The sequence below is a fragment of the Podarcis raffonei genome, chromosome 2 (assembly GCF_027172205.1).
Source record: "Podarcis raffonei isolate rPodRaf1 chromosome 2, rPodRaf1.pri, whole genome shotgun sequence".
Classification (NCBI taxonomy): Eukaryota; Metazoa; Chordata; class Lepidosauria; order Squamata; family Lacertidae; genus Podarcis; species Podarcis raffonei.
In genome coordinates, this window is record NC_070603.1 from 84,953,979 (window position 1) to 84,981,831 (window position 27,853).

General features: G+C 43.0%; 1 protein-coding gene across 1 annotated transcript; it reads right to left on the reverse strand.

Annotated features, from left to right (window-relative positions):
- RAB7A (RAB7A, member RAS oncogene family) lies at positions 1 to 27,853 on the reverse strand. Its single transcript, XM_053377958.1, has 6 exons — positions 27,725 to 27,853; positions 6,020 to 6,110; positions 3,196 to 3,322; positions 1,922 to 2,140; positions 1,439 to 1,567; positions 1 to 953 (listed from the first exon to the last, which is right to left on the reverse strand). Exons 2-6 carry the CDS (start codon positions 6,070 to 6,072, stop codon positions 858 to 860), a joined length of 624 nt encoding a protein of 207 aa, XP_053233933.1. The 5' UTR covers positions 6,073 to 6,110; positions 27,725 to 27,853; the 3' UTR covers positions 1 to 857.

Genomic DNA, 27,853 nt, shown 5'->3' on the forward strand with positions numbered 1-27,853 from the left:
TCATTCTGAAAGCTGTATTTAATTTTTCTTTTTAAGTCCAATAATCCAGTGTGCAAGGTTATGCAAATCATCCTTTGAAGATTTAGCTACAAAGAAGCCAGACAATATTTTTCCAGAAGATGAAGCTTTTTGGCTCTTAAAATCAATAAAAATGTTTACATAATTCTTGCTTCTACTGTACAGAATACTGCCTCTATCTGGACTTGTGTTGCTAGCACACGGCATTCCACAAGTGTCCTGTTCACTTCCTAAACAACCTGTGTTTCAGTACTTAAACATGTAATTCAAGAATTTTACACTAATTTATACATTTTAATTGGTTGCATATATTAACATGTACTATAAGATTTCTCCTAAAGAAGCCATTACATAATACGTGGATACTGTAAAAAGATCTGATTAGTTAAAAGTAACAAGCATTAACAGATACATACAAAACTCAACCTAGTTGGATCGAATGCTGAGCTTGCAATGAACTATGAGTAATCAGCCTTTCCAGTTGCAGCCTTCACAGGGGAAACACAAGACATTAAAAGGTAAATTGTTACAGATTCTGTACATAGTTTCTTTCCGCTGGGACACCTGGAAGTAGCTTAAGTTCCAAACATAGTTTCCTCTTTTTAAAACTAGGAGAAAGGTCTGCTACCATGAAATAATGAGATGGGATGTAGGGACATGGGAGGCGTGTAAAGGAATGGGCTTACAAGTTGTTCATGGTAAAATGGGTGATTTTGGCCACTGAAAATAGGGTCTTGTTTCTCTTTTTACACAGAAGAGGGGCTGTGTGTGTATGTGTTTGAAGGCCTAAGTGTGATATCTGTTTGTGAAGGACTGTTCTCAACCCCTCCAGCCCCACCTCAGCAGCTGCAGCTCTCCGCAGAGGCTTTCGCCCGGTCATTCTTGTCTAGTTTGATAGGTTCAGGAAATTCGTTGTAAAGCTCCACTTCAGTTTCCTATAATGAGAGAAAGAAAATGTCACCAACTACAATTTGGTCCTTTTATTCAACTAAGTGGGTGCTAATAGCACCACTTCACCATCATGTCCAATACCTGCCTCCCCAACTCCTGTTCTCTGGAGGAAGCAAGCAAAGTCTTCCTAACAGAACCAAGTTAATACTACAGTTTATGACAGGAGAAGGTGCAATGTAAAAACCAGGTGCAGCACACCTGGAAGTGCCAGGAACTGAAACACACAATTCCAACTGTTGATGACGTAAGAGGCATCACTGCCTATGGGGATGTATGTTCATACCACTTTTGCCTTTGAAAACAGGTTTTTGCAATGTTTCAGAATCCTGTTCAACTGGAAAACATATTGGACAAATGCCAGTGCACAAAGGCATCAGTGCCTCCATCACCTAACTCCAGCCATCGCCCAGTTTGATATTGCATATAGAATAAGGACCGGACTGCCAGAAGAGGGCACTAGAACTCATACCTGCTTAAGTGCATTTCGTGCAATTGTTTGGAAAGCCTGTTCCACGTTAATGGCCTCCTTGGCACTGGTTTCAAAATAAGGGATATTGTTTTTGCTGTAGCACCAGGCCTGTGCTCGTTTTGTAGTAACCTGTAATAGAAGCAAACTCCTTTAAGCTCTTTATAATTACCAAGAGTCAACCACATTCATCTTCCATGTCTGTACCAGCCATCTTTTTTCACTGCCAAAAAGCACAGCAATTTGCCATGCTAAATATAAAGCTCCATGTTTCCCAGAATCCCCAAGAAACACTGTTCACCCACTATTCTCCCCATTCCCCCCCCACTCCCATTGTTTTCTCTTCACTATTTAAAAATAGCAGGCTTCTGCAGACAGGATTCAGTTTAGCATCCTTAGGAGATCCTGGTTAATGGCGGTAGATTCAGCATATTTGCTTTGATAATTATTCTAATTAAACACCACAGTATGCATCAACCAGCTTACTTGTCTGTTTTCAAGGTCAATCTTGTTTCCCAGCACAACAAAAGGAAAGTTCTCAGGATCCCGCGGACTGGCTTGAATGAGAAACTCATCTCGCCAGCTGTCGAGAGTTTTAAATGTGTTGGGAGCCGTTACGTCAAACACCAGCACGCAGCAGTCTGCTCCTCTGTAGAAGGCTACTCCCAGAGACTGAAACCGTTCCTGCCCTGCTGTATCCCATATCTGCAAGACATTGGAGAAGAACTCTTAGGGACAAGCTCAGATCAGGCCTCAAAATCATTCCTCAGTGCCATAACGCTGCTTGTCAGAATGTCATACGAATCTGGAAGGAACACATTCATGCCTTTGGAAAAAGTATCAGCATGCCCCTAATGGAGAGTAGGTTCTTAAAGCCCAATAGTGCCAATAGTTTGGCAAGTGAATTTGGAGCAGCCTGCCAAATGTGGGAAGGAAGTGTCTTTACCCCTTAAACAAAGCAGGACCATCTAGAATTACAAACCATTCCCCACCCCACCCAGTTCAGAAAATTGCAGGCCATGCAGGGGAAGCTCCATGCCATGCTGAGCTATACAAGAGTAGGCTAGCCTTTAGTCTGCATGACAGAAAATAAGCCTCTCCTTCTCAGCTCTCCTGCATCCTATACTTGTGCCTCTGATTTTTTCTACCTAGATGCAGGACTTCACATCTAACTGTTTTTGCTCAGGGTTGTTTTTGCTTGTGGTCTTGCTGGGAGATGCCCAGCATTAGAGCAGGTTGCCAGAGGGAAAAGTTTTGTGATGCTACTCAATTTGCCCTCTGGCACCGCAAGGTAAGGGGCAAGCCACTCTCACTTCTGTCGCTACTAACAAGACACCATAATATAATTTAAGCATTCTGTAGATATTTGACAACGGCTAGTTTAGAATAGTTGTCCAACTATCATATATGCGATCCCTAGTAAGATCTGGATTCTTTTCCACTCGTGTCAACACATCAAGGGTCTATGTCTCTCACAAACACTCATGTTTGCCACTGCCTCCTCCAGAGGCTCAAGAAGGGCAAGACATGTTCTCAACAGTGTGCTGAGCCTTGGGACCACCAGTCAATCATCCTATTGCTTTCCAAGCATCAATGCAGGGCCTGGTGTGACTGGCTCTTTTGAACTGGGTGTTCCTCCCTACCATGCTGTTAGCCCTATTAATGCTGTCTAGCAGAAAAGCAGATTATAAACACCTAAACACAAAATACAATTTGTGGATTGCTGCAAGTTGCAGAAATGCAATGGATACAATTCTTACCTGCATTGTGACTAGCCTGTCATCCACCATCACTTCCTTTGTGAGGAAGTCAGCTCCTATTGTAGCTTTGTACTGGTTACTGAATTTCTTGTTCACATACTGGTTCATGAGAGATGTCTTTCCCACCCTATGGGAGGAGGAAGAGAGAAAAGCCATAAGGATACAAAGAATACATGTTGTTGTGCACACACAGTATGCAGCCATATTCTATTTACAGAAGAATACAAGTTACCCTGCATCACTCTTGGATTTATTCAGGAGTGTTTTAATCCTTAGGACTACAACTAAAACACTGGTGCATTGGTGGCAAACTTACGACTCTCCAAACGTTGTGGGACTCCCAACTCCCATTAGCCCCAGCTAGCATTGCCAATGGTCAGGGATGATGAAAAGCTGCAGACTAATGGGGTGGGGTGGGGGACGGGACGACAGGAAGCCCACCCCACCTTAGATCTGAAGGTACGTGAGACCACCACTTTGCTGACGCTAACAGGCCAGAGTCTGGTCTGGGTCTGCATGTAAGACTATTTGGAAAGCACCTACATTGCATTGGGTTTAATGATGTAAGAATAGCAGGAAATAAATGAAAAAGGTAAAGAAATCCAAACAACTAACTCCTCTCAGGGGTCATTTCAGTGGTGGCCCTGTATTTAGGTGCATCTGGGATCACTTCCACATAACCCATATAACTGAGAATACATCCTAATTTGTTCACAGGGAGATCAGAAGATGTTGCACCAAGCAAATGTCACCCTCCTTGCCAGTGCATTTGCCTGTCACTTTCCTTCTGGCAAAAAGTATGATCTTTTGTTGAAACAGTTAGTTGAGCAAGACCTCAAAATCAACTTTAACTGCATTAACTTGAATTTGCCACAGTAGAATTTCACCTGAAAATAGCAACAGTCTGGAAGCACCCAAAGCCTGTCAGTTTGCTTTTTAGTGGGCTTTGAGTGTTTTTATTGCCATCTGTTTTTTACTGAAATGATCTTGATCTTGAAATGCCATTGCTCAGTTTTCAAATACAGTATAGCTCTTTTCTGGTCTGCCTGGAAATTTTTGTATCCTGCTGTTTAACATGCATTTTTAAATACATGTTTTTAAGTTAGTTTCAAGTGTTTTTGAAAGGCAATATAAAGCCCTAAAAAATAAGACAATTCAGCCCTGTGTTTAACATTCTACTTATGAAAGAAATAGTTCACCCTCCAAGACATCCCTTTAATAATTTGAGGTTGAATTAGGTTCAGGAACAAGTTATCCCACAGAATAACTGAAACAAAAGAGGCTCAAAGAGGTTGCATGAGCTATCTGAAGCAGCACTTTCAAATATATCGATTAGATGAATACATCAAATGCACTATCAGTAAGGTGGGTGCTATATTCTTTGTCTGGAAAATAAAGGATTCATTTCAACATGCCAACCTTCACAAATGTGGAATTAAAACAGCAAATTGTGCTGAAAGCCTTGTGTCTCTGCTGGACTAGGCTTTAATTCCATTAGTATCTTTAGGTGCTGAAGCGAGCTCTTTCACAAGACCAGTCTCGAGATGTGGCCCAAATTTATTTTCTATTGAAGCCACTCTGCCTATTAGGTGATACAGGGTATGAAAATATGTGAACAGTCTGTAACTGAGGAAAGGAAATTAGTTTAGATGGAATAGTTTTGGTCTTTCCTCTAGTATGATACAAGATCATGTGTGTGTACAACAGATTGTTTAAGGAAGCTTCAATCTATCGACTGAGAGGCTGGTGTGGCACATTAGCAGAATTTGCTATTTCACAACAATGACTGCAGCGGCCAATCTCTTTTGCAGAGATGTACTCAAGATGGCCACAACATCTTTCAGAAGCCTGGGCCAAGTGACATCAGATCTGTTTATTAAGAGTAGAATTTGGGTCACATTACATTCCAGGCAGCAAATATGAAACTGCTTTTCCACTGACAGTTGTGAAACAGCTTTACTCACAAAAAAACCATCCATTTGCATTAAGCATCTATTTGGTATTCTATGACAGCATGGTTTGTACCGCGCTGCTTTAATGCCTAGAGCACTGCTCTTAAGAGAACTGGTAGAGCTTTATGATCATTGATTTTTCTGTCGCACATCTGCTCTCTCTCTTGTGGAAAGCTCCAAAAAGCCTGGATTTCCTCAGTCATGCAGTGTGTAGGTGAAGCTGTTAATTGCCTAGGCAGCATAATGCAGGTAGGATGTTTTGACAATTTATTCAGCACTGAAGGTTAGATCAGGCAGCAACAATATAGTTGTTTTTAAGATTACATACCATCTGACTCTGAAGAATTACTCTACAATAAAAAATAGTCTTAATTCTACCAGGGTTGTGAGTTTTTGTAAAAAAAAAAAAGTATCTGTGTAATTTGAGCCTTTAAACAAGTTTCCCCAGCAACTACAGACTGAAAGTGGAGTGCTGGTTTATTTATTTTTATTATTTTCTTCATTATTCTGGAACTTGTTTCAAAACCTAAATCAACTTCTCCCTTTTGTGGTAATTCACACAACACATGCAATGCTGCAGGCCAAGTTGCTTCCTTTACTTTTGATCACAATTCCATGGCAGCAACAATTTGCATTTCAGCAAGTGTTTTCCTGGATTCTGCATGGCTCACTGATGCTGCACAGCAATTTATACAGTGCCAGTAAAGCAAACAAAACTTCGGTAGCTTCACAGGTAAGATAGATAGGTCCCCGTTTGTAAAGAGCTTCCAACTACCCCAGTCATATGCATTTCAAGTGAGCGTTTTAAGATGCAGCAAACATTGTGCTACATCCAATAGTAACAGACACCACTTTGTTGAGGCTCCACTTACCCCGAGTCGCCAAGGATGATGACTTTGAGTAATACTTTCTTCCTAGAAGTCATTGTTCAAGGGTTCAGAAGATCAGTTCCAAGTGCACTTACTGGACCAAAAAAAGAGAGAGAATACTATTTTTTAAAAAAATATGCAGCTCATTTGCTGCTTGCAGCATCTCAAAGTACAGGACAACCGATGAGCAGGTTGTGTGGCTTCAAGCTAGGTTAACAGGTACGTACTGCCTCTTCAGATACATACTTGTTAAACCCGTAGGGTTTGGCCTACTCTTATGACTAGAAAACACGAGGACGCATCAGGCTCTTCAAGTTCTGGGAAAGTATGGCCATGAAACACAAGTAGTAAGGAAATAAAATGTATCCAAGCAAGAGCAGCAAAAAGTTGCTTGATGGGGAAACTAGGCTGCCACACTATCTAATAATGAAGAATCCCAATGATTAACAATGGCTTGCATGCAACATACTTTTTTTTTTATCCAGCTGCCTGCATGCTAACAGTCTTAGTCAATGCTACTATGCACACTGCAACTTCAGTCCTCTTTAGGCTTCAGATTTCACAAGGATTATCCCTTGTGAAAGAACAAAGAGTCTCATCTTACCCTTATTCTATGCATGAATCATGCATTACTAACCAGATTAGACTCTGCAAGGACTCCAGTTCAAAAGTCTTAATTTTCACCAAAAGATCTATAACAAGTTTAGAAAGCGGTTTGGCTATTGCATAGGGAGAAAATAAATGCTCAACAAGATTCAGGTTTACACACACCCTTCAGGGATAAAAACCCCTTCGATCTACAGTGGCCCACTGGCAGTTAGTTGCAATGCTTTGCAATGTTTGTATACCAAGTGCTGGAGAATTAAAACGGGCAGCAAGGAAGCTTTCGCAAGCAGCCTCTTCCAAAGGAAGCAGGATGAAGGAGAGCAGGGGCTTTTAAGAAGAACCGATGAAGGCAGAGGAGCAAGGAAAAGGTTTCACAGTTCTTTGAATGCTGGACAGTCACTATTGTCAAGATAGCAGCATCTGTAAGTAGTTCATAAAACAGCTATAAAGTTCAGCTGGTCAGCAAATGTGGAAGAGGAAAATATCACAAGGGGCAAGCAGCAATTAACCAAAAGTTCTACATGCAATTCATATACCAGAGATTGCTAAGCTGCACTGATAGCTTATGACAGCAGGCTTTGGCAGCTTCTTGTACAGCAATGGTTAATCACTGGGCTTGCTCATTGAATGCACAAACTAGTATTTGTACTCAGTTCCTTAGAATTTGTTGTTTTAGCTGGCTCTTAAGGGACCCAGACATTGTGCAAGAGACTCATTGCTGTAAACTTCTACTGCAGGCAAGGGAAATTTCCACCCTGTGTACCATATTAGGCCCACACTATTTATTATTTTGATAAGCATGAACTAATATGCAATTGACATTAAGTGACACATTGTTAATATCACATTTTAGCAGAAATTGTTAATGCACGTTTTATTTGGTGTTTAAAATAAAAATATTGGTACAGTACTTCAGTTTTCAAAACACTCTACTCTTTATTGTTAAACTCCTTAGCATATTGTCTATCCTTAGCATACACTTGAGGCTTCAAAGCACATACATTTCAATAATCCTTGAGTGTCAGTCAGGCACAAAAATGGCACCCAGATTTTTTGAAGTGCTCACAAATGGAGAATCTTTAGATGCAAAATGCACCTGGAGCCCTGCTAATTTCAAGCCCTGCATCATAGTGTCAGGAGAATAACAGGAGGGCAGTCCCACCCTCTTCAAAGTGGTCCACAATAGGTGGGTGAGGTCAGGATCCAGCACACCAGAGGTTCCCAACCCGTTCTAGAACTCTGATTTTCCACACTGACAAACCCAAGGCAACTCTTACTTCAAGATTTAAGTGCACAGCCAGACTCTAAGTGAAATCATTTTTAAGAGATCACCTAAAGTATCCAGGAATTTTTACTTGCTTCATGCTCTTGAAATTATATGCAGAAATGCAGCTTGAAATAGTTCTACAGAAATTCTTTTGAGCTGCACAAAAGAACTACCACATAAGCTTCCCATTCCTGCAGTGTTAGAAACTCAGATACAGTTGTACCTCGGCTCCCGAATGCCTTGGGAGTCGAAAGTTCTGGCTCTCAAATGATCAGAAACTGGAAGTGAGTGTTTTGGTTTTCGAATGTTCTTTTGGAAGCTGAACGTCCAGTGCGGCTTCCACTATTGTTTCTGGTGCACCTGTGCAATCGGAAAACAATCAGAAGGCGTGCCTTGGTTTTCGAACGTTTTGGAAGTCGAATGGACTTCCGGAACAGATTCTGTTCGACTTCTGAGGTACAACTGTATACAAGTTAGACGCCAAATGGCTCCTTAAACCAAGGCTGCAGTTGCCATTTTGGGTAAGACAGCTCTAAAGTCTTATTTTTCAAATGATGGACTGACTGATAATGATTCTCAGTTCAGATGACAATTTTGAGCTGGTTTAAGAGCTTTTAGAACTTAAAGTAGAAAAGTCACTTGATCCAGGGCCTATTCCGATCTCTTTTTCTTAATGGTGACTGCTCCTGCTCAGGCTGCACAATAAAAGCAATTTGGTTCCAGAAATTCATTCCGATTGTGCAGATAAAATCTAACTGATAAAATTCTACAGGATTGGGTATTAGTGTGTGAAAACAATCTAGATCCCATGATCCCCAGATGATGGAGATGTCAGACCCCCAGGCATCCTCACTTGGTTACAAGTGGTCAAAAGCCTGGTGCCAAATGCGCCTGCGGCTTGGCTAATTTCAAACACTGCATTCCTGTTTGAGGCATTCAGTCTTAAAAACCCCACACAATCAAGGAACGCTAGCAGTGCAGCAGTACAAGCAGTACTGCTTATGAGAGAGTGTTATTGCCCACAAAAAAGAAACTAGAAAAGAGTTACAGAGCATGTCAGATGATCATGGCCACCCAACATTTTTTAAGGTGGAAATAGTCATGCTTGGAACACACTTTGTTTTCCATCTAGACACATTGAAAGAGCTAATGAATTTGGTTACAAGGTGTCTCATGTCTCCTGTTCGCTATTCACAGCAACAGCATTGCATTTGAGCCAACTAGCTTAAGAGGAGCTACACAAGAACAACTGGTATGTGGAAGCTTCCACATAACTGAACTGCTGTTCAGTGGTGCCTCGGGTTACAGATGCTGCAGGTTACAGACTCCGCTAACCCGAAAGTAGTAGCTCGGGTTAAGAACTTTACTTCAGGATGAGAACAGAAATCGCGCAGCGGTGGCGCGGCAGCAGTGGGAGGCCCCATTAGCTAAAGTGGTGCTTCAGGTTAAAAACAGTTTCAGGTTAAGAACGGACCCCCGGAATGAATTAAGTTCTTAACCAGAGGTACCATTGTACTAAAAAATGGGTGAGTTGAATACAGTGGTACCTCTGGTTAAGAACTTAACTCCTTCCGGAGGTCTGTTCTTAAGCTGAAACTGTTCTTACGCTGAGGCATGTTTTCACTAATGGGGCCTCCCCCTGTGCATGTGCCTCTGGCGCGCGATTTCCATTTGCATCCTGGGGCAAAGTTCGCAACCAGGAGCAGCTACTTCTGGGTTAGCAGAGTTTGTAACCCGAAGTGTTTGTAACCAGAAGCTAATTCCTCTAACTGCAAAATTTCCAAGGAAACACTAGTGACTGCAGATCATTTTTCTATTAAAGGTAAAGGTACCCCTGCCCGAAGGCCAGTCATGTCCGACTCTAGGGTTGTGCGCCCATCTCACTCAAGAGGCCGGGGGCCAGCGCCGTCCACAGACACTTCCGGGTCACGTGGCCAGCGTGACAAGCTGCATCTGGCGAGCCAGCGCAGCACACGGAAAAGCCGTTTACCTTCCTGCTAGTAAGCGGTCCCTATTTATCTACTTGCACCCGGGGGTGCTTTCGAACTGCTAGGTGGGCAGGCGCTGGGACCGAGCAACGGGAGCGCACCCTGCCGCGGGGATTCGAACCGCCGACCTGACGATCGGCAAGTCCTAGGCGCTGAGGTTTTACCCACAGCGCCACCCGCATCCCATAGTTTTTCTATTACTGCTTGTCAAAGAAGCCTTGTCCCTTCCCACTGAGCGATTTTGTCAGGCACAAGGCGACTTGAGGCATTATAATTCTGTTGCAAAAGCACAAACTGTAATAGCCTCAAACATTTTGGTACTGAAATTGTCTACTTAAGAAATGGGCATGTGATATAGGCATCTTTGATGAAGCAGCTCAAAAATATTAAGATTGATAATAAGATAATCAGAATATCTTGCCTTAAGTCAATTTAAAAAAATAATATCAGATTTTCCAAAATTATAACAAGTATCAACAACAAACAACAAACAACAAACAAAGACATAAAAAGAAAAGATACACCAGAGAGAATCAACAATACGATACAAAATCCATCCCACCCACCACCATAACAAATAAACAATAAAAACAGACTTAATCTTTTTAAAATCCAACTTTGTGTACATATTAATTGACTTCCTCTAGTCCCTCCCTTCTGCCTTAAGTCAACTTGTTATTAACCTGAAAATTTGCTTAATAACTGTTCCTTTAGACACCTCAGATATTGCCCCATCATTCTCTCTTGCAGCAAAATAAACCCGAGACAGTTAACAGGACTTTTGCTTCTTACTGAATTCCAACAGCTAGCATTGCTCACACATAGAAAGGATGAATACTATCATTGAAAAGTAGTTTTTTTGAGTCACTTGTGAGAAATACTTAATAAGTCCATGTGACAGCCCCAATTAGGAGAGTCAATTGTCCAAGAGTGGCTGCCTCATGCTATTCGATATACAGCCTTGGCCAGTTCAAGCACTTCTACCACCAAGGCATGACTAAGGACTCCTGAAGACTCAGAAGGATCACATGCTTTGCAAACATCCACAGAGCCAGAGCTTCCTAGTGACGAGCCAACAACACATCTCAGTTTCGGGCTTTAGATAAATCCTCCGTGCCCTGCTGCAAATTCAACCTTTGGTGATCAGCTGGACTAGTTTAAGTACATCATGAGTAAAGTCAAATTGAGCATTTAGTTTTGGGCCAATATATTCCAATTACTCCAGAGGCCTGAACAGTTTGGAGTTTGCCACAATGAAGGCCAAGGTGGTAACAACTACCTAAACCAGTGTTTTCCAACCTTTTGCTGACCATGGCCCTTTCAGACCGTGTTTCCTTCCTGTGCCCACCCCCCACGGTCCTACCGGTAGAAAGGTAGCTATTTAAATGTTTTGTTTGTAAATAGAGTATGTTTTATTTATATCTTTTATAATTCATACCAAATACAATTACATTAAATGGTAGGAACACAATAAAATATTGTTAAAGCAGAAAAAAACAAAGAATCATAGAGTTGGAAGGGATCCTAAGTGTCATCTTTCTAGTGCAACCCCCTGCAAAGTAGGAAACTCAGCTAAAGCATACATGACAGATCATAGAATCATAGAGTTGGAAGAGACCACAAGGGCCATCGAGTCCAACCCCCTGCCAAGCAGGAAACACCATCAGAGCACTCCTGACATATGGTTGTCAAGCCTCTGCTTAAAGACCTCCAAAGAAGGAGACTCCACCACACTCCTTGGCAGCAAATTCCACTGTCAAACAGCTCTTACTGTCAGGAAGTTCTTCCTAATGTTTAGGTGGAATCTTCTTTCCTGCAGTTTGGATCCATTGCTCCATGTCCGCTTCTCTGGAGCAGCAGAAAACAACCTTTCTCCCTCCTCTATGTGACATCCTTTTATATATTTGAACATGGCTATCATATCACCCCTTAACCTCCTCTTCTCCAGGCTAAACATGCCCAGCTCCCTTAGCCGTTCCTCATAAGGCATCGTTTCCAGGCCTTTGACCATTTTGGTTGCCCTCCTCTGGACACGTTCCAGTTTGTCAGTGTCCTTCTTGAACTGTGGTGCCCAGAACTGGACACAGTACTCCAGGTGAGGTCTGACCAGAGCAGAATACAGTGGCACTATTACTTCCCTTGATCTAGATGCTATACTCCTATTGATGCAGCCCAGAATTGCATTGGCTTTTTTAGCTACCGCGTCACACACAGATGGCCATCCAACCTCTGCTTAGAAACCTCCAAGGAAGGAGAGTCCAGAACCTCCCAAGGGAGATCCATCTTTCATGTATTATAAAAAGTAAACAACACTTATTTGACTCCAGTTATTAGACAAAGATGGGGGAACCTACAGATTACAGTCCAAAACCATACCCTCCAACATTTCTCCGATGAAAATAGAAATGCTGTATTCCATAATAATAATTTTACTATTTATACCCCACCATCAGACTGGGTTGCCCCAGTCACTCTGGGCAGCTTTCAACATACATAAAAACAATAATAAAACATTAAACATTGAATAAACTTCCCTACACAGGGCTGCCTTCAGATAGCTCGGGGGTCAGATACCCTTCAACATTTTTCTGGTGAAAATAGGGACGTCCTAAGGAAAAGGAGGACATTCTGGAATCAAATCAGAAACTGAGACAATTTCTGTAAATCCGGGACTGTCCCAAGTGGTCCTCACTGACCTGGTGCAAAAAGATTTTGTCATCCAGAGGAGCCCTGGCTGCCTAGATAAAACACTATAGCCCCACACACCTTCACCTGGGAGTAAGGCCCGCTGAGGCCAGTGTGGCTTTCTTCTGAGTAGACACTTAGTAATTTACTAGATGCAAGTCAGCAGCACCAGACCTTATTGGCTAGGCGCTGGGGTGGATTGCAGCTGGATTGCAGTTTGTCTCCAGCTGGAAACAAACCAGGACTGCTCCAAGAAAATGCACGTGGCAAAAAGAAGCGCTAGGCCACACCCTTACCTGCTTGTTATTGGCCAAGCATATAGCCAGCCAATCAGAATTATTTTTTTTAGAAAGATTTTTTTCTCTTCTTCTCACTTCACTCTGTGGCCCCCGAACCTCATGCTGTGCCCCCCTTTATGCAATTTTCACGGGGGGGGGGGCTGGGATATCCTGGGGGCCCCAACTGGGAGACACTGACCTAAACCATACAGTCAGCAACTGTCATAATGGAGATTTTAAGGAAAACTAAGAACTATGCGTTTTTAGGATTTAAGATGCCGTCTGCACCAATTAGTACCCTTGGTATTCTATCAGCTCTAATTTATTAAGAAATTGGACTTCCTTCAATTCTACCCCAAGTCCACAATTAACTGTTTTTAAAAACTTTAGGTACAATAAGATTCTTATTATCTTATGATACATCAAGTTATAGAATTGGCTCTCCAGGAAACTCTTGAGATAAAAAAAACTCTCTCAACATCAGGGACAGGAAACCTTTCCGGCCCAAGGGCTGGATGCAAAAGTAGGCATGCAAATGCATGTAACTCTTACCTTTGTACAATAGATTTATATTTCAGCTGCACAAATGCCAGAGGTTTTTACAGACAAAGCTCCCTCCCTCCAGAATGAGAGGCATTTGCACTATTCAAGGAAACATTCCAGGCAGGCAAAAACAGTGTGGCCTGGACAGAATCCTGAGGGACAACTAGAAAGGACTGGAGGGCCGCATTTAGTCCCTGGACCCCAGGTTCCCTATCCCTGCTCTATATACTCTTTGATTACCCAAATCACAGATGCTAAAATTATTGCTCTTAAAATTGTCTTTGTTCAAAAAGGCTGAGTTTTAAGTTCAAAAGCTTCCAGCTATGTAAAGATAACCACTGTAGAGCTCCTATTTGGTTTAATCTTACTTTTTCAAAGCTCAAGCAAGCCTTTATGGCTATTCTCAGAGTATGTCATTGATGACCATGATTGATGGCCAGTACTGCTGGACTCATCTGACTCAGGATGCAATGTGGAAGATCTATTTTATGCTTCGTGCTTTTATCTAGGAACTTGAAATGGGATCCTACTTTATCGGGATTACATTCCACATCTTTTTTCTAGGATGGTACCTTTTTGCACTGGTTACTGCATGGATATCTATTTATGTATTTATATTTAGTTACCATATTTTTTGCTCTATAAGACTCACTTTTTCTCTCCTAAAAAGTAAGGGGAAATGTGTGTGCGTCTTATGGAGCAAATGCAGGCTGCGCAGGTATCCCAGAAGCCAGAACAACAAGAGGGATCACTGCTTTCATTGTGCAGCAATCCCTCTTGTTGTTCTGGCTTCTGAGATTCAGAATATTTTTTTTCTTCTTTTCCTCCTCCAAAAACTAGGTGCGTCTTATGGTCTGGTGCGTCTTATAGAGCGAAAAATACGGTAGTTAGTTATTAAGTAAGTACTGAACTTATATGCCGCCCTACACCTGGAGGTCTCAGGGAGACTCACAGAATAAAATCAAAATATAAAACCACAAAATACACTATCAAAATAAAAACAACAACCCAATAATCCCCCCTCCAAAAGCCACATTTTAAAAGGGCATAAGATGTCAATCAGATCAACCAAAGGCCTGGTTAAAAAGGAGTGTTTTTACCTGGCGCCTAAAGGTGTATAATGAAGGCGCCAGGCGAACTATCCTGGGGAGAGCATTCCACAGACGGGGAGCCACTGCAGAGAAGGCCCATTCTTGTGTTGCCACCCTCCGGCCCTCTCGAGGCGGCGGCACATGAAGAGCGGCCTCAGAAGATGATCTCAGGTTTTGGGTAGGTTCATATGGGAAGGAGCGGTCCTTGAAGTATTGTGGTCCCAAGCCATTTAAGGCTTTATAGGTCAAAACCAGCACTTTTAATTGGGCCCGGAAACTAATTGGTAGCCAGTGCAGTCAGACCAGGATTGGTGTAAAATGCTCAAATGATCTTGCTGCTGAATTCTGCACTAGCTGAAGTTTCCGAACCGTCTTCAGAGGCAGACCTATGTATAACACATTTCATTAATCTAACCTTGAGGTTACCATAGCATAGACAACAGTAGTTAAGTTATCCCTGTCCAGATAGCGGCGTAGCTGAACCACCAGCCGAAGCTGATGGCAGACACTCCAGGCCACTGAGGCCACCTAAGCCTCGAGCAACAGCTAAGGATCCAGCAGCACCCCCAAGTTATGAACCTGCTCCTTCAGAGGAAGTGTAACCCCATCAACAGCAGATGATCTCCCACCCATCTGGTTTAGGGTACCACCCACTAATAGTGCTCAGTCTTATGTGGACTGAGTTTCAGTTTGTTGGCTCTCATCCAGGCCGTTACTGAGGCAAGACACTGGTCCAGCACTTCCACTGCCTCGCCTGCAGATACAAAGGAGAAATAGAGCTGAGTGTCATCAGCATACTGCTGACAACATACTCCAAACCTCCAGATAACCCCACCCAGTGGTTTCATGTAGATGTTAAACAATGTAGGGGATCAATGCCCCCCCCCACTTTCAAATCACCCTCTTCCTGCCCAGTCAAGAAAACAAGGTCCAGAGTGTGGCCTGCCACGTGCTTTGTGCAGGGGACATGTTGGGACAGCCCCATGGTTGTCAAGGCAGCCATGAAGTCGTGAGCTGCCCCAGAGCCAGCTGCCTTGGCATGAATGTTGAAGTCTCACAGAACCAGCAGTCTAGGAGTACCCAAAACCTTCTCCAAGACCAGTTCTGTCCGCTCAGGTGGGGAGATTGCTGGGCAGCGAGGCAGACGGCAAACCAGCAGAATCCCTAATCTGTCCCAATTGTCCAATGCCAGAAACACACACTCTAGATTCCCAGCCTACCCCACCCCCGGACTGGACAAAGAGCCTGGAGATAGAGAGAGAATCTCTATAAACCACAGCAACTCCCCCTCCCTGACCCTCGAATCTAGCCTGATGCTGCACTGAGTGCCCAGGTGGGCACAGCTGGGTGAGACCAACTCCACCCTGCTCACCCACCCAGGATTCAGTGAAAGATGCCAGATGAGCCTCCTCATCCATAATCAGATCATGGATGAGGGAGATTTTATTCTGGACCGACCTGGCATTCAACAGCAGCAGTCACAGACCCAAGGGCTGGCTGATATGACAACCACAATTCCCCAGGTTTGAGGAAGGGGCTGGCACACAGAGCAGTCACTAACTACCTGTGCCATGTGCACCTTAACTGGTCTGCCCCACCTCCCATGCCATACCTTCCCCTACCCAGAACCACTGTAATCGGGCCTCCCCCTGCTTTCAGAGAAAGAAGGATTATCAGGGTGATAACCAATTTGATGTTATTGCTTTCTTCGTCCTTTGTTTTACTGCTTTCTTATCCTCAAGTCTGGCTTTTGTTTATTGTGTTTTATATACTTTTTTTTTACTAATTTGTATTTTCAAATATAATTTGTTGCATACCTTTGAGCTGGTTTGAATCTCAATTTTTGCAAAGGCTTTAAGCAATAGAAATTTGACCTGCTCAATGAGTGCAGAATTAGCAGTTAAGTTCTGAAATTACATTTTTAAAGGAAGATCTGGCACCTTTAACACTCTGGTAGTTACCTCTGCTTAAGGAATGCCATGAATTCACACAATGTTTGTCACTTCAGCAGTCAACGGCATTTAGGGGCATGGTGTGTATGACCCTCCCTAAATATTTTTCTTTTGAAATCACATTTAAAAAAACTAGAACCTGTAACCTATCTACTGTGTCTGTAACAGCAGTACTTCACTACATAGAGTATGTTTTCAGATTTATATATACTTCGCCAAGAACCTTCCTGTTTTAGAGTTATGCTGGAAAGAGGCTCTTAGGAGTTGGGAAAAGGTTTGCAAGCTACTTCTGATATGCCAGATACTACCTAATTCACACCATGTTCCAAATTCTGTAGTTCCAAAGCATTTTCTACTCATTAGAATTGAATTATGAAGATTTTTTTCCTGTTTTACTGTTTTCTATCACAACAGCAATTCATTTATCAAACAGCTTGCATAAAACAAAAGCTGAATTAAGTTATTACAGGAGAGGTGGGGAACCTTCAGCCCTTGGCCTGGTTAGGCCCAGCACATGCCTCAATTTGACCCGCTGAAGTTTCCCACAGACCACAGGCAGCTGCCACATACCTGAGGTCCCAGGCAACATCAAATGTGAGGAAAGGGTGGGTCCATTTGTTCCTTTGCAAGTGTGGCTCCCAGTCAGCACCAATCAGCTGATTGATGCTGAATGGAAACCCTACTGGGAATTCTCTAGAGCAGCTGTGGGGGCTGAAGGAAGTGATTTGAATCAGCAACTTCCTTTGAACTTGGACAGGTGTCAATCACCTAACAGATGAGTGACCATGCCCACTTACCCAAGGCGGCCTATTTTTTTTGGGGGGGGGATTTTGGAAACTGGCCCACCAGCAGGATCCAATTCCAAATCCCTGCATTATTAGGGTGGTCTCCAAACAGGTAATATTCAGAATACAGCAAGAGAAACTGACTTTTAGTCATTCCTAATTTTAAGCCCATTAATTTTAATGGATCTACTCAGAGCATGACTTAGATAGTACCCATAGTTAATTTGCATCTGCTAATGTATATATATTACCTCACATGGGACAGATTATTCTGTATTTGGCCGCTAGGTATTTGGCCACAAGCAACTAAGTCGCCATTTCACAATCACTACCAGGGAGAATGTAGATTAGGACACTCCACAAATTTAAAGACCTCAGGGCCAACTATCAGTCACAAAGGTAACAAGTCAGCCACTACTAGCCTTGCCACTTTACTGATTTCCTGTACACTTGGCCTGAATATGCCTTTACACTCCTGACCGGTTGCTGCCTCCTTTAAAGAGGTATTTGGACACCAGGCCTGTCAAGTGCCAATCTGGAGGAATGTAAAGAGTCAGAAGCTTCCGGAAAAGTACAGGAGGCATCCACACTGGTTCAGCAGCTCTACATATATTGCATCTGATGAAATTGTCAGTTCTCCCATATAAACATGGGACCTACACTGTGCCACAGATAGAACAGGCTCTTTCTGCATTACCCTTAGGAGCTGTTCTACTGAGTTAATATACCGGTATGTCTCAAAGCACACTGGGGCAGGTTTGTGCTTCTATATTGTAGAGCACAACTATGAGGGGAGGGGCCAAAAGAGAGGATACCTTGAACATGCTATGCTACTTTGAAGGAAATAAATTCAGTTAAAACTGAACAGTATTTCAGTTTCTGCACATATTAAGCAAGTTCTTATTGCCAACTTTCTTTCTGGTGGCATGTCTTCCCTCCTCCTGTTCACTCCCTCTGGTGTCCATAGGAACAGTACTTGGCTCAAGGCTGCACAGTCAGATTACGGCATCATGTGTGGGCTCAGGGTGCTTAATCACTTGCCCCCCCCCCTCCTTGAGAAAACACTCAATGTCTGCTTCCCCACCCTGTCAGAATGAGTCTTTGACTTTCTATAATGATTTTAGATGTACTGTGAACTCAGCACAGTTGAATGATTCTTTTGGAAGTGAGCAGAAGTATAAGCAATCAGCATTTCTCCCCTGAGTTTCTAAATGCAGCTAGGATAGAGCCACACATTTGAGTGGCAAGTTGTACTTTTCCTATAAATGCCCCTCCTCAAATTGAGAATCAGCAAAGACACTAGCAAAAGCTTCTGAACAGCTGAAAGTGGCAGTTCAGCCTCTGAGGAGGTAGGGTGGAACTAGGCTTTGCAGTCTGATGTGCTCACTTGGTTGTTGCCAGACCCTAGATATATTAGAATGGTTATTTCACATGGTTTTTCAAAGAAAGGTCAAGGGCATGCAACACAAAATCTCACTGTTAACACATGAATGATTCAATGGATTCATCTGCCTTCAAATCCCTAACTCTTCACCACCTAGATCGACAGTCAACTTTGGCACATCAGCCCTGCCTGATTCTGGAACCACTAACAGTTGATACCTAAACATGACTGCCAGTGCTTGCTAGCTTCTAGTCCTTTAGTTCCAAGCTTGAGGCACATGAAAGCAACAGAAAAAGATTCAAGAAGGGCTCAGGGTAGGAGAGTTCCATTAGCATTACAATGGTATACTTACGTTACAAGGGTTTGAAAAAAATTAAGCTAGATACAGAAAACCAGATAAATCTACTGAGTTGACAACAAGAAGAACTAAAATGAGTAATTTGTTAGGCAGGAAGTACAGGTAAAGAAGTTACCCTGCCACACAACCTGTCCACAAGATACAGCAGAGTACTGAACAAGTTTTAGATCAAGTCTTATTTCATCATCATAAAATCTTCCAGCAAGGGAACAACTCACCTGGTTAATGCAACTGTTTCCTTACCTAGCCACAAGGAATTACTATCCTCATGATAGTTTATCAAATATAAACCAGGCTTCCATCTTACCGAGCCTTCACTTTTAATCTGGGCACAATGGGCAGTTTCAAACTGCCAGATCACACAGGCAAATGTATTAGACGCTTAAAGACAATCTGTGTACAAGCTGAATTAGTGAAGCACTATGATTAAGTAACAGATAAGCCCCTCCCCTCTTTGAGAAGACACCCTATGCAATTTTTATTTGAGAAGTCAGCAATGCTAGATCTTGTATGATACAGGAATACTTTTAGTACTCAGGAGAACAATGCAAATCTTTCTATCAAGCGTTTATGGTCTCAACTCTGAATTAGCCTTTATGGCAATTAAAGTGCCACCTCCTTTAAATTTCACAACACTCAGTAATTTACAGGTTCGTATTTCACAACAGCATCTAAAAAAATTAGTTAAGAATAACCTGCTTGCTTAAACAGGCAATACTTTTTGCCAACCCCAAGGTTTATTGAGTGCTCTATGTTCTGGACAAAGTTGTGCTTCCACTAGAAGATCAGGTGGGCAGCTTGGAGACCTCCTGGCTCTATTACCACCATTGGAGGCACAAGTGCCACCCCCAAGTGCAGGGTGCCTTCCAGTACTAGAAATTAGCCAGGCACCAGCTGCATTTTGTGACTGACGGGGGTCTAACTGCAACCATGTGGAGATTTCTGATGCCAGGTTGGTGACTCAGAAAAGCAAAATGTCACTTAAATTGAAATATTTTCCTTGAAGCTTGAATTTGTTTTATTCTGGATTGTTTTAATATGTTGCATACCGCTTTCAGATTTCTTCTGTAAAATATGAAGCAGTATAGAAATGAAATGAACAATAATAATAAATCGGGGGGGGGGGGCGCGGCACAGTGCCAAGACATTCCAATGTGTCGACCACATTGGGTTTCAAGTGCTATTGGGCAATTATATTATATATCCGAGTTTCTAACACTGGTCCCTTCTGCTGCCTTCAGTGCTTCAGTGGTCTAGACTACATTACTGCAATACATTATATGTATTATTGTCTTTGAAGCTGCCGTTATAGTGCAGAACTCAGCAGCCAGATTATTAATGGGAACTAGGGGTCTGAACATATCTCACCAGTTCTGGTGAAGTTGAATTGGCTAACAATACGCCACTGAGCTCAATTCAAAGTAATGGCTTTTACCTATAAAACCTTACACAATACACCCTCTCTGCAATGCATAAAACCTTACACAATACACCTTACACCCTCTCTGTAATGCCCTCACAGGTCAAGGCGCCTAGAATCAACACTTTCTGGCACCAGGAAAGATGTTTTGGTTTCAGTTCTGCTGCCGTTTTAGAGGGCATTCTGTTGGTTTTGTGACAATTGTTCTTTGGTGAATGGAAAGGATATTTTCTCAAGTATTATTGTTGGATAGACACTTCTTAATGTGCTTTTGTATGGATTTTTATTCTGCAAGCTGCTTTGTGACTGTTTTGGTGCAAAGCAACTCATCAATATAACAAACAATATTAGCTAATCAGGCTGGTAGGCTTGACCAGACTTTGTACTTTTGACAGTTTACATTAACAGCACTACTGAGAAAACCTGCCATGTAGTTAGGCTCTCTTCTATGTAAGAAATGGCTTTATAGAACAGCAACAATGACATCACCAAGGGCAGACCAGTGCTGGGCAGAGAGCTTCAAGCACAGCTGCTGCATGTAAGCTGCAGCTTTGGTTTAAAAAAACAAAAAGGAAAGCTCATCAGCAGATATGCTTGTAGCAATATGTGCCAGAACGATAGCAACTGATAACAGAATGCTCCATGAAATGCCTGCATGCTATACAGCAACTCCTAGTCTATTCATTTACCTACCAATCATTCAGCTGTGATACATAACCAAGCCATGTTTATACAACCTACCTTGTTCTTAGGAGCCTATCCTGACCTAAGTCAGAGCAACAGTCCTTGAACCAGCCCCCTGCTGGCTGAATTCTAAGTCCCTGAATGGACTGAAAAGCATTAGGGTGCAAGTGCAAATTAGTGACTATCCCACTACACACAAAATGTTGTACTCCAATACATCCAATGGTGTTAAAAGGGTGCTTCAAACTTTGCATTTGGGGCATTTGTATAGTGCAGAGTGGTTTCTTGAAAACCTATTTCTTAAGCTTAACATTAGATGTTTAATTCTACACTAGTCAGGGTCAACCCAGAATTGAGCTATGTTGAAGCTATGCAGGCTCTCTTTAACTGCATCACTGACCCTCATCATATATTGTTATAGAGTGCCATGGGAATCATATTGATACAAAGCAGTGTTAGAAACTCAGATATATAAGATAATCACCAAACGGCACCCTAAACTTAGGTTATGGCCACCACAACGGAATGTCTAGTTGCCTTTTTTTACAATGGGATTTATTATTATTAATTTCATTTATATATTTCTTTATATTTTAAAGAGAATTTTTTCAAAGAGTTATACAACACATTAAAACAAAACAATCCAGAATAAAACAAATTCAAGCTTCAAGGAAAATATTTCAGATCCTTCTCTAAATGACATTCTGCTCTTCCCATATTTATTTACCTACTTAATTTATATAGCTGCCCCATAGCAGAAGTACTCTAGGAAGCCTCTGTGGTGTAGTGGTTAGTGTCAGAATACGACCTGGAAGATCAGGGTTTAAATCCCCTCAGTCATGAAGCTCATTGGGTGACCTTGGGCCAATCACAGCCTCTTAACCTACCCCACAGAGTTGTTGTAGGGAATAACTGAAGAGGGAGCAAACCATGAACTCCTTGGAGAAAAAGGTGAGATATAAATGCAATAAATAAGCTCTTCTGCTTACCTGCTTAAGAAAGCTGGAGAGGCTAGCCAGATGGAGATGTCAGTCACCAAATCATAGATCTCCATGTGGTTGCAATTGGACCTACATCAGTAGCAAAACATGCCTGGCTAATTTCTAACACTGAAAGCAATGTATATGGACCAATTCACAGTGCCTCCTGCCTGCACACAGTTCTATAGTACAGTGGTACCTCTGGATGTGAACGGATCCGTTCCGGAGCCCCGTTCACATCCAGAAGCGAACACAACCCGCGCCTGCGGGTTGCAATTCGAAGCTTCTGCGCATGACATCATTTTGACCGTCTGCGCATGTGCGAGCGGCGAAACCCAGAAGTAATGCACTCCGTTACTTCCAGGTCGCTGCAGCGCACAACCCGAAATTACGTGGCCTACTCATGCAACTTATCCCCCCTCCCACTCCTGAATATGCTCAGGGGGACCCCTAAAACAAGATTAGGGGGCATGCAGAGGAAGAAAGGGAAATGTTTCCTTGCACAAGCGAATTCCACTTAGCACTACATTAAATTCCAGCCTGTAGTTTAATTTTGTTATTTTTCACACCCTTGCATGAAATGGCAGATTGGAAGAAACATATTTACCAGCACTGGGGAGGGCAGAGAAAAACGTTGTTAAGGAAAGCACAGAAGGAAGAGTTTTGGACAGCTGAATAGTGGCACAGAAGATAGAGGGAGATATTATCTAATGGGGATGAATATAATTGTCAGCTAGTGTTAGGGTGAATGCTTCCAGCAGTTCACCTAAAAGGCAGCTACTGTAATGAGATCACCCATCAGACATGGATGAGACCCCTGCAGAGTTTGCTAATACTTTCTTCCTGCACCTTATAACTAGTCAAGGCTAAAAGTATAAGACTTGCAAGTCGGCATCAGTGAGTGGATAGATAACCCCGAGAGATGGTGTTGCTGCAACAGAAATGATCTTGCCAATGATATTACAGAGAGTACCTCCAGCTATTTCACAGAGGACTCCAAGAAGGCTTCGTGCATTCATCTCAGTATCACAAACCAACTCTGAGTTGGCTAATCCCAAGTGGGGGATGGGGAGGGAGAAATCTACCTTAATGTTTTATCTTCTGAAGCTATCAAGAGTGTGCTACATGGCTAGGATCTGGATTTAAGAACATTACCCTCATGCATCTCACAGAAAATCAAGTACACATTTATGGTAACTTATCTGCAAAACTGGTTGAGGGTGTGCTTCCCAAAGAAGGTAAGGCAGGGCAACAATTGGTGCATTATCTATCTTCAGGCTACTGCAAGAAAACTGTCATCCAAAAATTAAGGAGACTATGGTTACTCAACGAGGTGCACTACTAATGCTCCTGGACTACAGTCCAACTCTAACCTTTCAAAATTAGCCAGGCACATTTTGCACCTGGCTTTCGACCACTTGCAACCAAGTGAAGATGACAGGGTGCCAGGATGGCGCCTGACATCTCCACCATTTGGGGATCACTGGATCTGGACTGTTTTCACATGCTAATACTCCATCCTGTAGAATTCTATCAGTTATATTTCATCTGCATGATCAGAATGAATTTCTGGAACCAAATTGTTTTTTCTGTGAAGACTGAGCAAGAGCAGTCTGCCTTAGGAAAAGCGGTCGGAATAGGCCAATATATATGTGGAGTGTCCCTGAATCAAGTGACTTTGCACTTCTCAAAGCTCTTAACCTAGCTCAAGGTAGTCATCTGAACTAGCCAGATGTTTAACTGAGAATCAATCACAGGCAGTCCATCATTTGAAAAATAAGACTTTAGAGCTGTCTTGCCTCAAAATAGCAACTAGACATTCCGTTTTGGCAACTGCAACCTTGGTTTAAGGAGCCATTTGGCACTTAGCTTATATCTGAGTTTCGAACACTGCCAGCCAGCATGGCCAACATTCAAGGATGATGGGACTTTTAGTCCAGGAATATCTGGAGTGCACGTTGGATACCCCCTTCAAATTTTATCTACTTGGGCTATATACCAATTGCAAAAATACCTGGATGGATGCATCTTGGAGAACAATTATGTATGTGGTTGTAGCTGCCTATTTAGATTACTGCAATGCAGTGTACAAGGAGCATCCTTTTAAAAAATGGCCAGGAAACTGCAGCTAGCTCAAGACAGAAACACAAGATCAACTGGGGCTGGACACTCTGGTGAAATTATGCCAGCACTTTACCAGCTATGTTGGCTTCCAATCTCTTTCCATACCCAATTTCAATGGCTGGTTTTAAGCTTTAATTCCCTTAATAGCTTGTGGCCAGGTTAACTGGAAGGTTGGCTTCTTCCATATATACCTACCTGAACCTTACATTCCTTTTTGCACTCCCACCAAGTAAGGCCAGTTGGATGGCTACCAATACGGCCTTTGTGGTGTGGGCACCAAAACTATGAACGAGGTTCACTAAAGAAGCTTGCCTGGCACTGCTTCTAATTGTTTCTTCAGTGCCAAGTGAATACATTTTTATCCATGCATTTTAAACTAACTTATTTTAATAAAATAAAAAGGCAGGCTCTAACCATTTACTGTTTCGTCTGTTTGCTAGAAGCAAAGTTACATTGTATTTTTATTTTAACTGTTGCGTGCTTTTAATATTGCATCTTGTTTAGTTGGGGGTTGGCAGATTGCTCTATAAACCAACTACAGAATATTTGTTGATCGGTGTCCACAAAGCTAATAATGATGATGCCAGCTTTCAACAGCAAGGTAGAAACTAGTCCACTGTATAAAAGTAAAATTAACATTCTTTGCCCTGGCCACTTTTGCTCTAGTTGCACTCACTGCTGGCATGCTGCCCAGAAGGATATCCAGAAAAGAACACAACCCTCAGGTTCAAACAGATTCACCAACTATAACTACCATTTTTGGCCCTATTCAGTGTACTGCTCCCTCCAGACAAAGGCAGTCTGCCACCTACATAGACATTCGTTATAACAGGGAGCTTCCAACTATGGAAGGAAATCCAGTACCGTTTTAGTTGATTTAACATCAAGTGGTTTGAATTAAAAATGTTTGCTATAACACCACACTTCCAGGATATCCCTTGCCATGTATAATTTTGAATACAGGTTGAATTCAGAGCACACATATATAATTTAACTGTTGTCAGCTTTCTTTTTCCTAGGAGGCTGCCTTACACTAGGTCAGACCACTGGTGCACAGAGTTCAGTATCATTTACTCTTACTGGCAGTAGTTCTCTGGTAGCTGGCATAAGTCAACACCTGCTACTCTAGAGCCGGACTGAAGCCGGAACCTTCTGCACACAAAGCATATGGTCTCACACAGTATGAAATCAAATTTGTTGAACTGAAAATGCCTTGAGTCTTGCTTTAATAGCTGCCAGGTAAAGTAAAAAAACTTCAATACCAACTTAAAAGTAAATATATATTTTAAGCTTTGTACTGCAGCTTGCAGCTCTAAGGTGATCTATTTCCTGTATTCTGAGTTTATCCTTTATTGCGTCTGTTTTTAAGAACCCTTGGCTGGAACTTTTATAAGTACAGTATTGTGTGCAGGAAAACATATGCAAGAGCATCTTTCTATTACTGAGACACTGAATGAAGCAGACATTTCTACAGATTTTGTACTATTTGTATTTTATAAGACTGAAAGTTATTTTTAAAATTCATCTAGAACATAGAGGCTATGTTGATGAAGTCCAGGATGTGACCATTTCCCCCCTAAAAAGTGATTCTGTATAAACATGCCAGGATTTCGAAAGACGAGAGTGACATGCATTTCTTTGCTTCCATTAAAGACATGGCATTTATTTGATACCTAGTCAAATCATAGTTAACCATTCATAAACTAAATCATGTGCTTAATCAGCTGCTGCTGAAGTCACAAGCAAGACAGTATGTTTGTTCTTCCCAACTAAGAGGGCATGGCTTAGAACAGGAAGAGTTTTCTGGACGTTTCACTTTTCAGCCTCTGAACACAGTAAATATATTCTGAAAATATATGCTGCCTATAAGAGATACTAGATTACACATGTTACATCTGACGAATAGTCTGCATCCAGGAGTGTTGCATTATTGTTGACCTAAATATTATGCTGGTCCGATTTTCAGCTGGCTTTTAAAAAAAAGGTTTTCTTTCACTATGGTAGTTAGTATTTGGTAGTCATTAGAGTAAAATCAGTTTTAGGGCCCAATACATTTTTGTTCTTACCTTTTGGCTGATGCTTTAGAAACAACATGCTTCTATTGTGCTCATGCTGAAATATTTTTAGTTTAGCAAACTGGTTTAAAAGAATCAGCCTGACAAGATCTACTACAATAGGACTAAGATAAGATAAGATCTTTATTTAAGGACATCAGCACTTCAAACCTTGGAGATCAGAACACCTGCAGTCTTGCTCTGACCAGTGACTTCTAAAGCATTACTCACAGGCAACACTCCAGGATGAGAAGATCACATTTTGTTTACCATCCCAACTTATCAATGACCTCATGTTTAGCTAGTAAGATAACATGTAGCTGGCCCCATTTATTTAACATTCAAGGTATTCTGGGCAGATTCTGCAATAGATTCTTCAAATAACTACTCTCTTAGTTCTCTGTGTAAATATCGCCACATCATTCCACACATGCAATTCACCAAAACTAGTATTGTCAAGTCACAATCATTACTAATAGCTTATGTGCAACACTCCACTCAGGATTAAGTCCAGTTGCATTCAATGGGACCGAGTGTCTGGCAGCATGCTGCCCACTAGGAAAAAGCACCGCCCTCCACCACAATCCCCACCCCACCCCAAACTCTGCATGCATTTCGAGAGCTCCTTTTTAAGCACGGCAAAGGAACAAACCAACCTCCTCGGGTAATCACAAATATAAAGCTACACGGGAAAGGTGGAGAAGAGAGCAAAGGCTACAAAAGTTCGGCAATAACACGAACAGGGCTAGCACCCCCACCGGGAACTCATCCAACATGCCTTGCTCCAGCCGGCAGCTACGGGAAGCTTTATTGTTTGGCCGGGAGGGGCGGGGAGAAGGAACTTGGGCTGGGCTTGCAAGCTACTCCTCCGCTCTCACCTTCCAGAGCTTCCCGAGGACTCGGGAACCGAATGGTCCCGGGCGGCCCGCACCGTGACAGAACCCTGGGGGAGGGCGGCCCCTTTCCCACGTTTCTTTGTTCCGGGGAGGGCGCTGGTGGAAGGGAAGGAGGGAGCCAGACAAGGAAAGAGGAACCAACCCTCCCCCGCGCCCCGGGCTTCTCCTACCGCGTCTGCCACACACGCACGGCCGGTGCTCGCGGGGGAGATCCGCTCCTGTGACCCACAGGCGGAGGGTAGCGAAGCGGGTAAAATATCCCACCGCCACCCCCGCGCCGCGAAAAAACCAACCCGAATTTGCTCCCCGCCTTCCTAGAAAACCAGGGCGGGGCCCAGCCAGCCGCTCCTCGACGCCCCAAACCCCTCAAGCAAACGCGGCCCCAGCGAAGAGGCAGGAGGAGGAGCCGCAGCCGCTCCGGCGCCGTTAACGGAGCCGCACCCAGCCTCGCCTCTTTCAGCTCCGGCGAGCGAGTCGAGACCGCCGCACCCGGGGCCTCGCACCCAGCACCGGGCCCAGCGGCCCTAGATCCCGAACAGCCTCCACCTCCGCCCTCTCTATGTCCCTCGCTCTCCCACCCTCCGCCCCACAGCATCGCCCCCTCCGCCCTCACCGTATACGAAAAGCTCGGCCGCCGCGCTGACTCGGCCCTCCGCTACCTTCGGCTCCCTCTATTAATGGGGCCAAACACCCTCCCCGCTTTCACTTCCGCCTCTTGCTCGCCCTCTTCCGGTCACGGGAC